General features: G+C 44.0%; 2 protein-coding genes across 2 annotated transcripts; both read left to right on the top strand.

The window, feature by feature from the left end:
* The first annotated feature begins 1,558 nt into the window (after window positions 1–1,558).
* Window positions 1,559–8,252, top strand: bgna (biglycan a). The gene is made up of 8 exons (XM_056273757.1): window positions 1,559–1,814; window positions 3,225–3,501; window positions 4,090–4,202; window positions 5,085–5,298; window positions 5,483–5,593; window positions 6,532–6,625; window positions 6,959–7,097; window positions 8,055–8,252. Exons 1-8 carry the CDS (start codon window positions 1,728–1,730, stop codon window positions 8,250–8,252), a joined length of 1,233 nt encoding a protein of 410 aa, XP_056129732.1. The 5' UTR covers window positions 1,559–1,727.
* A 915-nt stretch (window positions 8,253–9,167) lies between these two features.
* Window positions 9,168–11,665, top strand: si:ch211-229n2.7 (uncharacterized protein LOC100002243 homolog). Its single transcript, XM_056275295.1, has 4 exons — window positions 9,168–9,185; window positions 9,803–9,923; window positions 10,599–10,897; window positions 11,410–11,665. The coding sequence occupies exons 1-4, from the start codon at window positions 9,168–9,170 to the stop codon at window positions 11,506–11,508; spliced, it is 537 nt and encodes a 178-aa protein (XP_056131270.1). The 3' UTR covers window positions 11,509–11,665.
* The last annotated feature ends 354 nt before the right edge of the window (window positions 11,666–12,019 follow it).

The following is a 12,019-nucleotide window of genomic DNA, read 5'->3' as shown; positions in this document are numbered from 1 at the left end:
TGTATTCACCACGAGTATTCTGATTCATTTGATATTGGTAATGATTTGGGTCTCTCATTTGGGACAAAATTTGGGTCTCTCATTTGGGACCCATGAGCTAATCTAATGTTAAATCTAATGTTAAAGGTGTATGATGTTTGGGGTGTCCGGGTAGCATAGCGGTCTATTCCGTTGCCTACCAACATGGGGATCACCGGATCGAATCCCTGTGTTACCTCCGGCTTGGTCGGGCGTCCCTACAGACACAATTGGCCGTGTCTGCGGGCGGGAAGCCGGATGTGGGTATGTGTCTTGGTCGCTGCACTAGCGCCTCCTCTGGTTGGTCAGGGCACCTGTTCCGGGGGGGAGGGGGAACTGGGGGGAATAGCGTGATCCTTACACGTGCTATGTCCCCCTGGTGAAACTCCTCACTGTCAGGTGAAAAGAAGCGGCTGGTGACTCCACGTGTATCGGAGAAAGCATGTGGTAGTCTGCAGCCCTCCCTGGATCAGCAGAGGGGGTGGAGCAGCGACCAGGACGGCTCGGAAGAGTGGGGTAATTGGCCGGGTACAACTGGGGAGAAAAAGGGGGGAAAAATCCACATAAAAAAAAAAGATTGGTTGATATTGGTAAATAATTTGGGTCTCTCTCATCAGCATTTGCTTTGAGCTTGTATGGACCCATGAGCTAATCTAATGTTAAAAGTCTATGGTGTTTGAGCTTGCAAATTCAAAAACATTTATTTAAAGGGGTGATTCAATATGTGCTTTCAATTTGTCTCAGCCTAGTACACACTCTTGAAAGTGCGGCTTTGTGGAGTGGAAAGGGAGGTGGAAGAACAGGGTGTATCACTAAAACCCGGGGGCGTGGAGATGCACCTCTGAGTGACAGGTCGTAAATCTGCTTTTAGCTTCCGCCCATTGACGTCGGACTACCTCCAAATCTCCGGTGCTGCTTCACCAGCTGGGGTTGGGCCGGTGTCCTGTCGAGATAGCGGTTCTGGGCATGGTCAGGAGAGGTTAGGCTTAGGCTGCCATCGGTTCGCGCTGATCCGCTGATTCAGAACAAAGCGAACTCCTTTTTCTAAAATGTTTCCCTCCCTAGTCACTGATGTATAGAAGAACAACTACCCATCCACGTGTACAAATCAACACTGCTCTTTTTACTCGTCAGTATTTCCATGCACACTGCTCCTATGTTAAATGAGTACTGTTGATTGTAAATATAGGGAACAATGCATTAATAAAAGTGAACAACTTTGCTACACTTTTTACAAACAGCGGGAAAGAGAACAAATATTTTGTTTCATGTGACACCATCATTAACGAGTTTCGGTTATATGGCATATAGTAATAAAAACTACCAACTCAAGTAGTGAGTATAGTGAAGCCCAAGTGATATCCATCCCCCCTATCTTTTTTTTATCTCCATCTGTAGCGCAACCTACTAAAGACAAAGACCAGTACTTTGGTCATGATCTGAAATACTGCCTGCCTCTAGCTCTCTCTCTCCCGCTCTCTCTCTCTCTCTCTCTCTCTCTCTCTCTCTCTCTCTCTCTCTCTCTCTCTCTCTCTCTCTCTCTCTCTCTCTCTCTCTCTCTCTCTCTCTCTCTCTCTCTCTGCCGCTCTCTCTCTCGGTGACTACAGTTCTTCTTTGTAGCAGGTTCTACTGTGCAGGTCTTCTTCTCTGCTCACTGAAATCCTCTCAGCCAGTAAGATGAGAAAGTAAAATCAGGTTGCTTCTACTGTATGTTAGCGGAGGGAGTATTCATAGTCATCTTCGAGAAATCCTTTGGACTACGGAGGAGCGTACTCTCGTTGTGTAGAGCTAACCCGGTATGTATTTTTCTTTTGATGAATTCTTATTTCCATGGTTGACAAAGAGGATCACTCGTTTTGACATGTGGTATGTGATAGAACACAATAGATTCATTACACTATTACTTTATAATCACACATCTATTTAGCCAAAACTTTGATATGAGTGTATCTCAAAATGTTGTGTTTTTATGTTTTATGTGTGTGTTTTTGATTACTCTGACTGTAACATTGATGAATTTTGTCAAACTGTCTGATTGTGTATGTTTGTTTGTGTAATGGGGAATGTAGAGTCTTGTGGTTCGTTCATCTAATGTTGCTCAAATAAAGAATTAGACAAAGGCGTGTGTGCTGTTGTAAAAGCGGTACATCTGCCAACATGAACAACTTAATCCAGTTGTTGCTGAGTCCATCATGGCTGACGATTATCAAGCCTCTAAAAAAAAAACAGCAATGCAAATGTAAGACGTGTGCAGGATCAGTAATCCTCCATCAGCTCTTTCGCTTCCAGAGACTTGGTGGATGTGGGCCTTGACACCATGCTGATTGTTTCGGGGGGAAAAAAGTGACCAAGTTCGCTTTGGAGTTGTTCTATATAAAACCCTTCTGTGAGAGCGGCCAGCTCTTGTGGCTTCCCATGGGCCTTGCTGTGGTAAAGGGTGTGGGAGCACGCTCGCTGGAGATGGAGCGGAGAGGAATCAAGCTATTCACAACACGTGGCATAAACAGAGAGCTTCCAGCTCAATGCAGAAGCCTATGCTTTCACTATCGCTATTATTATCATTATTCTGAAGGGCAAGCATCAAATTTTTAGTAAATTTTTGTTTGCTTAAATAGGAAACAGTCATGCAAAGTGCACCGCAAATGTCTACTGCTACTATTTAGAGGGCCACAGCCGTAGTGCATCTCTGGCTTTACAAGTTTTGAGTGAAATTCTACTCTAATATTTTCTGCTGGACATTTACATAAGAGAGTAAATGTCTAAAATGAGAATGGAACGGCACTATTTTTACCCGAGTTAAGTGGAAGAAGTTATGAGAAAAAAAGCCACGATGTTCAATCTGCGGACCACATCTTTTCCCCACTCCATCATTTCACAGCTTTGCAGGCTTGACCACTTAATTGTTGAGGGTAAGAAGGCGGGCTGTTAAATGAGCAAAGTTCTGCCATGAATATAGATCACATCTCGTAAATTTCAAGCGTTATGCAAGCCAGGGACATATACCAATCCAATGGAGGAAGACCTTGGCATTGGCCGAAATATAGATTTTGAGTTTTGCGTCCTGTATACTTCTCAATGAAATTATAGCTCACTGTATTTCTGTACTGTGTGATGCCAAATGCACCAGATTACATGGTAAGACATTTGATATTACCTTTGAATATGCTTGACATTGAAACTACTTTATCCCTTCCTGTGTTATGCAGAGTGAAATTAAGACAAGGAACCAAGTCATGCATTCGCTTTCCATTCTCCTTCTGTTGGTGTGTGTTACACCATTACCTGCTCCGTCCATTGCCTTGCCCTTCCAAAGCAAGGACCTCCCAGACCTTGGCAAGAGCATTAATCTTGAAGGCCTGATGATGATGATGATGAACGATGGCGAGGGTTCGGGCTATGAGGAGGAGCTTCCTTCGCCAGACTATGTAACTTGCCCGTTCGGATGTCAGTGCCACCTCAAAGTAGTGCAGTGTTCAGACCTGGGTGAGTGGAAAGACGATATAAAGACGATAAAAACAACCACGTGATTTTTGGAGTATTGTGACGACGTATGTGTATGTGTGATGCCCGAGATCGAACAAAATACACCAGAATGCAAAAATGATCATAAAGGAGCGTGCTGACACCCCTGAATTTACATGTTTGTTTCAGTGAGATACCGCCCATAGCAGGGGTTGCTTGTGTACATGTATCACAACTAGTACTTTTACCAAGCTACACCACCACGACCTCGTTTCCCCTGTGTTCCCAATGCAACGTGGAGGCTCGGTTGTCTTTTTTGGAGCAAATTACATACTCATACACATCAGCAAAGCGCACCAGACTCACACAAACCATAGCCATCGTCATTACTACCTAGTATTTACCAAATTAACATCCAATTATGAAAATCGTTGGATCCCTCAAAATGCTTCCCGACCGTGGAGAACTCTCCGTGGGGGTAGACTCTTGCATTTTTGTGATTGGCAGATTTTTTAAGAATACAACGGAGATGGCAAACGGCAGCACCGATCCTACTAGAAGGTGTGTTGATGGACTAGTGATCCTCATCTTGTGTGTTTTTCTGTACAGGTTTGCATTACGTGCCATATGATATCCCCCATGATACACGACTGCTGGACCTGCAAGGCAACTACATCACAGAGATCAGAGAGAATGACTTCAAGGGTCTGAGCAACCTCTATGTAAGCACCCACCGGTTCTGGGAAACTCTTGTTAGCTGAGCTCATAATTGGGATTTTTCATTTGACTTCACCTCATTCATTTTAGAAACACGGTTCACTACCAGGTTACACATAAATGTATCACATTTAGTTAATTACCAATTGGCTTTTTTAAAATATAGCTCCAACCGGCGTCCGGGTAGTGTAGTGGTCTATTCTGTTGCCTACCAACATGGGATCGCCGGTTCGAATCCCTGTGTTACCTCCGGCTTGGTTGGGCGTCCCTACAGACACAATTGGCCGTGTCTGCGGGTGAAAAACCGGATGTGGGTATGTGTCCTGGTCGCTGCACTAGCACCTCCTCTGGTCGGTTGGGGCACCTGTTCGGGGGGGTGGGGTGGTGGAGGGGGAACTGGGGGGAATATCGTGATCCTCCCACGCGCTATGTCTCCCTGGCGAAACTCCTCATTGTCAGGTGAAAAGAAGCGGCTGGCGACTCCACATGTATCGGAGGAGGCATGTGGTAGTCTGCAGCCCTCCCCGAATAGGCAGAGGGGGTGGAGCAGCGACCGGGACAGCTTGGAAGAGTGGGGTAATTGGCCGGATACAACTGGGGAGAAAAAGGGAACCGCCCCCCCCAAAAAAGAAAAAATTGCTCCAGCAATGCATTTGAGGTTAAAGATGTCTCCTCTAGTCTTATTATCAACAAGGCCCTTTATTGTAGCTCTGTGAGACTGTCTTTCTTGTTGGCTATACCATAAAAACCCACCCAGGCTCAATAGTTGGGGTTTGATATTCACTGGAGGGGATAATTTGCTGAACATTCAAATTTCACAACTAACATTAACCGCCATCTACTCAACCATACTGACATCAAGTGTCTGTTCTCCATCCTGGTTTCAGGCTTTGGTGTTAGTCAACAACCTCATCTCTAAAGTCCACCCACGTGCCTTCTTGCCCCTCACACGTATGCAGAAGCTCTACTTCTCCCACAACCAGCTCACGGCTGTTCCTAGAAACCTGCCCCCCTCTCTGGTGGAGCTACGAATTCACGACAACCACATTAAGAAAATAGCATCTGGAACCTTCTCTGGTCTGGGCAACATGAATTGTATTGGTGAGGCCTTCTTCCTCCCACTAAGGGTCAAATGTTACTTTATTTCTGGCGAGACGAGCAGACAGTTTTTTATTCGATTCAGTTTGATTTTTTTTTTCCGAAACAAAACAGCCATTAATTTTGGACTTTGAGTTGTTCTGATACCCATAAGTATTTTTTGATTGGTGATTTTTTTCTGATACAGAAATGGGCCGTAATCCCATCAAGAACAGCGGTTTGGAGCCAGGCGCATTTGACGGGCTCAGATTGAACTTCCTCCGCATTTCAGAGGCCAAGCTCACAGGCATCCCAAAAGGTAAAACCAGCACAAATATAAAATACCCAGTTAAAGTGACTTGTTAAAGATATAAAAGCTTGGGCGTTCAGGTGGCATTCTGTTGCCTACCAACAGGAGGATTGCCGGTTCGAATCCCCGTGTTTCCTCCGGCTTGGTCGGGCGTCCCTACAGACACAATTGGCCATGTCTGCGGGTGGGAAGCCGGATGTGGGTGTGTGTCCTAGTCGCTGCACTAGCGCCTCCTCTGGTTGGGCCTGTTTGGGGTGGAGGGGGAACTGGGGGGAATAGCGTGATCCTCCCACGCGCTATGTCCCCTCGGCGAAACTCCTCACTGTCAGGTGAAAAGAAGCGGCTGGCAACTCCACATGTATTGGAGGAGGCATGTGTAAGTCTGCAGCCCTCCCCGGATTGGCAGAGGGGGTGGAGCAGAGACCAGGCTGGCTCAGAAGAGTGGGGTAATTGGGCAAGTACAATTGGGAAGGAAAAAGGGGGGGAGATATAAAAGTTTAGCAGATGGGTGTTGGGCTATCAGGGATTTGTTGGAGCGTTTAGTGAACAGAGAGAGAGAGAGAGAGAGAGAGAGAGAGAGAGAGAGAGAGAGAGAGAGAGAGAGAGAGAGAGAGAGAGAGAGAGAGAGAGAGAGAGAGAGAGAGAGAGAGAGAGATGGCTATATGCAGCAAGTGCAAAGTGCAAGTTGCCTTTCAAGCCAAATGGGTTTCTCCAGTTATTGGGTGGGACTGGTGGTGTCAGTCAGCAAAGGGAGCAGATCAGTCATGATGGTGTGAAGGATGGAGGAGGGATGGGGTCAGGAGGTAATCAGGCAAATTGGCTGGTGGAGCTCAACTGTAGAACTTGATCTGGTGAGAGATGTTCAAAACAAATCGCATCAAGTTGTGGAGTGTGTGACGTTTAACAAAATTAACAAGAGTTCTCCTGTTTTGTTTCCCACAAACCAGACCTCCCCGATACTCTCCATGAGTTACACTTGGATCAAAATCAAATTCAGGCCATCGAGTTGGAAGATGTGAGACAATATGGGGAGCTGTACAGGTAGGTCAAACTCAGGTATAATTTTGTTGTACAGAAGACAAACTATAAAATACTTGTGTTAAAAAAATGCTAAAATTTGTGCGAACTTTATTAGTTATTGAGAGAGGCCAATAGACTCACAAAAAGCTCTGTCATATAGCACTTATTTTACCCTTTGTTGTAATGGTGTGTGTTTATTTGTGTTTCTTTTCATGCATGTGGTAGTGTGTCTATGTCTACCTTTATTACATGTGTGTATTTATGTATATTGATTATGGATGTGTGTGTGTGTGTGTGTGTGTGTGTGTGTGTGTGTGTGTGTGTGTGTGTGTGTGTGCACTTGCTCCCATATAGGCTGGGCCTCAGCTACAATAAGATCCGAAATATTGAGCATGGTAGCCTGTATTACTTGCAAAAACTGCGTGAGCTTCACTTGGACAACAACCTGCTTACCCGTGTGCCCGGTGGTCTGCCAGAGATGAAGTACCTGCAGGTGAGTAGGAAATGGTGGTTGAGAGCATCCAAAAAGCTGCACCAGCACAAAGCAGCATTTGTTGGCAGACGCTAGACATCCAAACGGATGTTGTCCATGAGGTGGACAAACCAGGGAGTGTGTCTATTGTAGCTGAGGGACCTTTAGAGTTGCACATTCAGGGGCGTCCGGGTAGCGTAGCAGTCTATTCCGTTGCCTACCAACACGGGGATTGCCGGTTCGTATCCCGTGTTTCCTCCGGCTTGGTCGGACGTTCCTACAGACAGGCTGTGTCTGCGGGTGGGAAGCCGGATGTGGGTATGTGTCCTGGTCACTGCACTAGCGCCTCCTCTGGCCGGTCGGGGCACCTGTTCAGGGGGGAGGGGGAACTGAGGGGGAACTGGGGGGGAATAGCGGGATCCTCCCACGTGCTACATACCCCTGGTGAAACTCCTCACGGTCAGGTGAAAAGAAGCGGCTGACCACTCCACATGTATCGGAGACGGCATGTGGTAGTCTGCAGCCCTCCCCGGACCGGCAGAGGGTGTGGAGCCGCAACCAGGATGGCTCGGAAGAGTGGGGTGATTGGCCAAGTACAATTGGGGAGAAAAAGAGAGGGGGGAAATCAATAAATAAATAAATAATAGAAAAAAAGAGTTGCACACTTAAGCCAGTGTTATTAGATGTTTCATGGTATTAAATATTGATTTTAATACTATAATTAATATTATAGTCCTGTATCCAAACGTAAAAGACATTTTATCAGACCTTTAGAGTGGTAGATTGGGCTACAAAGCAGGTGTCGTGATTGTTATTGTAAAACACGGCTGGAGGCCGTGGATATTGAGCAGACGTTGCAGTGTTTTACCAAACTATTTATTTGTTTGTTTGTTTGTTTGTTTATTTATTGTATGATAGCACTGTGCTTTCAGTGGTAATAATCAGGGATTGTATCGCTTTTGTCGTTTCCTCCCCAAGGTGGTGTACCTGCACTCCAACAACATTAGCCGCGTCGATGTGAATGACTTTTGCCCTCGGGCCCTCAGCATGAAGAAGGCCTTTTACAACGGTATCAGTCTCTTCGGCAACCCAATCCAGTATTGGGAGGTGCAGCCCTCCACCTTCCGCTGCATCAGTGACAGAATGGCCATTCAATTCGGCAACCATAAGAAATAATAACCTTCATGCATATGGATGGTGGAGGGGGTGCAAGCCCCCCAGTAGCAAACGCACTAGGGGCATGCTAACACACTTTTAAAAAAAAAGGTCGATAACAAAATGTAGAAAGTTAGATTAACCATATCAGAGCACGCTGTGGCAGCTATCAATAAGTAGAGAAACAAGGCTTACATTGTGCGGCTGTTACTTTGTGTTTGGTTATAGTTTAAAAAGTTCAGCTTCCAGTGAATGGAAAGGTTGACACGTGAACAGGTCATTCTGAGGGTACGATTTGAGTATTTACTTACAGTTAGGTATGACCCACTGGAAGTTGTCCAATTTATCTTTTTTCATGTTTTTTTTTCCCTTTCCATTTCAAATGAGGAGCATAAAACGGCCTAGTTGAACCAATGCTTGTGTCGCCATTCTTTTATAAAGATTTTTTTGTCAAATGGCAAATCTTTTTTTTTCTTTTGACTATAAACCATTTACTGTTATACAATTTTGAAATTACTGTAGACCAACATCTTCCTTTTACATGTTGACCAATCACATGCTTTTCTCTTACATCCAGTCAGCAATGTCTTGATGCATGCTCAATAATCCAGGTGAGAAAATCAAAGAAGGTTGAATCAGTTTGTCTGGATACAATGTTTACTGACAGATGCGTTTCATCACTCAACTAAGTGACATCTTCAGATGTCACTTAGTGTCATTCAGTATCCAGTTTTCTCTTATCTTTAGTTGTCACTGAGTGATGAAACATATCTGTCAACAAACGTTGTATCCAGACGAACTGATTCAACCTTCTTTGATCCAGTCAGCAACTTGCCTTTACTCCAAACCAGATTTCACTGCAACACACCCAGTGGGACGGCTACGTTGTGAGAAATATTTGTCATTACACAACCACCAATTTGTCAGTAGTCTACAATGGATTACCAGGAGCAGGTAAGAATAAGGAACAGCGAGCCCAGGGCTGAACTATACTTTGAATTGCACAGAGACTTTGATGCAAAGAATGTTTTGAAAAAAGATAAAAAAGGAATATGATTTTGTGTTTAAGATTATCCTGCCTGTGTACTGATAAGTTATGAGAGCTGTAAATAGTGGAGTGCTTACAAACGTATTGAGTAAACCGCTGCTGAGGAGAAGTGAAGGAGACTGCTTCATAGAGGTTGGGCAAAAAAAGAAAAAAATATTCAACTTGTTAAATGGAGGCAGAATGTGACTTTGTCATTTTAACCATCTGCAATGTGAATTCATTGTTCACCAAATGCTGTATTTCCTTCTGCAAAAATATTGCTAATATCTATTAAACAAAGCTTGCACAATGACAGTAACATTGATCTTTAAATAAATAACTATATTTAAAATGAACAGAAGTTACAATAACTGAATAACTGCTGTGAAAGGAATAGTATAAGAGCCACCGCTCACATTCACTTGACCGAGCCCATGTGCAATGCGGCTGAACCGGCTTAGAAACTGGATTGTGAACTTTCAATGACAGTTGGATTCTTGTGTTGTTTTTGTTTACTATGACGCATGCTTTGTAATGAATGCAGATTGATGAAATTGTGTCCACTGCCAAGTTTGGAGACTTAATAGAGTTTTCCTACCCAATTGGATATTCACACTGGGGAGTATACGATGAAGATGGATGTGTAATCCATTTTGCTGTTGCAGGTGAGAGGTAGTTAAAATGTCTATGCATTGTAAGATTTAAGGCACATCTTTTATTATCATTTAAAAAAGACAAAAGGTGTCCGGGTAGCGTAGCAGTCTATTCCGTTGCCTCCCCGTGTTACCTCCGGCTTGGTCGGGCGTCCCTACAGGCACAATTGGCCGTGTCTGCGGGTAGGAAGCCAGATGTGGGTATGTGTCCTGGTCTCTGCACGAGCGCTCCTCTTGTCGGTCGGGGCACTTGTTCAGAGGGGAGGGGGAACTGGGGGGGATAGCGTGATCCTCCCACGCGCTATGTCCTCCTGGTGAAACTCCTCACTGTCAGGTGAAAAGAAGCAGCTGGAGACTCCACACGTATGGGAGGAGGCATGTGGCAGTCTGCAGCCCTCTCAGGATCAGCAGAGGGGTGGAGCAAGGACGGCTCGGAAGACTGGAGTAATTGGCCGGGTCCAATTTGGGAGAAAACCGGGGGGGGGGGGGGGATAAAGATATAGGGACCATTCATGAGACTATGGTATTAGAGCAAGATTTATACTACATGGTTATATACAGATTAAATCTTAAAGAAAATATAGTATCTCTCAATAGTTTATATTTGAAAGTAAACGATGAACTGTTCAGAGTTTTTGATAGTCAAGTGACAGCTAACACTGAAAGCAATCCTCCCCATATTATTAGATGAAGGGCGCCTCATGAGCAACGTACGAACCTACCTACAAACAGTCCTCCCTGTATGTGGGGACCTTCTTCTCGGAGAAACCAGAATACGCAGGATGCCACTTGATGCGGTGAATGTCCCCAAAGGATCCCATGTGTTAATCAGCAACAATCGCCATGCCTGTAGGCCATCCTCAGCAAAGGAGATGAAGCAAAGACGCGATGCTCTTCTTGATGAAGAATTCCCATATCGACTTTTCACCCTCAACTGCGAACACTTTGCCACATTTGTGCGATATGGGAAGGCTGTGTGCAACCAGGTACAGATTCAACATAAACTGAGCCTGCAATTGACAGAAATAAGGGCCATAAACTGGATGACATTTAGCCTTCAGCATGCATAACGGGAATTCTCTACTGCTTTCTGGTGTCCCGTTTCTCTCAAATTTGTTTTTCCTTTCTAAACGATGCCAAAGTAAGGTTGGTGGGGTTTTGTGATAACTCAGTAGTAAAATTTTTAGATTAATTCATTAAATGCATTTTGATCACAGAAGACCAAGTAAGACAACAAGCTGTGATGTTTCAAAATAAGTATGCCAAATATGTTGTCTCAAATTCCACCTAAATCCTATTTTGTCTCATGACCTAAATTTAAACACACACACAACACCACTTTCAAAGATAGGCTCCTCAGTTATAATTTTATGCAAAACGAACACATGAAAACATGCAAAAGAAAATAATATATTAGTGTGTGTGTGTGTGTGAGGTTTGATGTTTTCCAAGCTTTATCTTCTTAAGCTTATGTCTTTCATTCTGTTGTTTTTCCTAGATTCCTGGAAGAGTCAAGAACAAAGAGTGTGAGGAGGCAACAGGAGTGTTTCAGGATATAGTTACCTGCAAAAGCATCTCTCAAGACTTATTCAAATGAAGTACGAGTCAACCCCATATCTAAAGAAAAACACATCTGAAGGCTGAACAACTGCTGAACTGTTTAAAATGAAGTGAATTTGTGAATGGTTTTAAAGTTTCAACATTTTACAGAATATTTCAGGTGCCAGCTATAAAAAAACAAAACAAAAACAAAACATGTCTTGCAGTTTCATGCTGAGTTAAGCGAACTTTAATCCTTTTACATTCTCATTTATATATTACCATCAATTTTGATATCACATAATAATGATTTGAATGATAACTATGCCAATTCAAACATGCCTATGCAAGTCAGCAAGCTAAAAAAAAAAGAAAAAAAGATGAAATTTTATGAAATCTTACTTACATATTTCAATGGCAATTCTGCTTAAAATGAAATTTTACAAATGAAAACGAAAAAGATCTTCATAAAGATAGGAAAGACCGGCACGGTGGCCCAGTGTTTCCTCAAAGCAAGAAGATGCTGGGTTCGAACCCCATGTCGTCCCAAGTCCTTTTTGTGTGGAGTT

The sequence above is a fragment of the Lampris incognitus genome, chromosome 2 (genome assembly GCF_029633865.1).
Source record: "Lampris incognitus isolate fLamInc1 chromosome 2, fLamInc1.hap2, whole genome shotgun sequence".
Taxonomy (NCBI): domain Eukaryota; kingdom Metazoa; phylum Chordata; class Actinopteri; order Lampriformes; family Lampridae; genus Lampris; species Lampris incognitus.
This window is presented reverse-complemented; position numbering and strand designations above follow the sequence as displayed.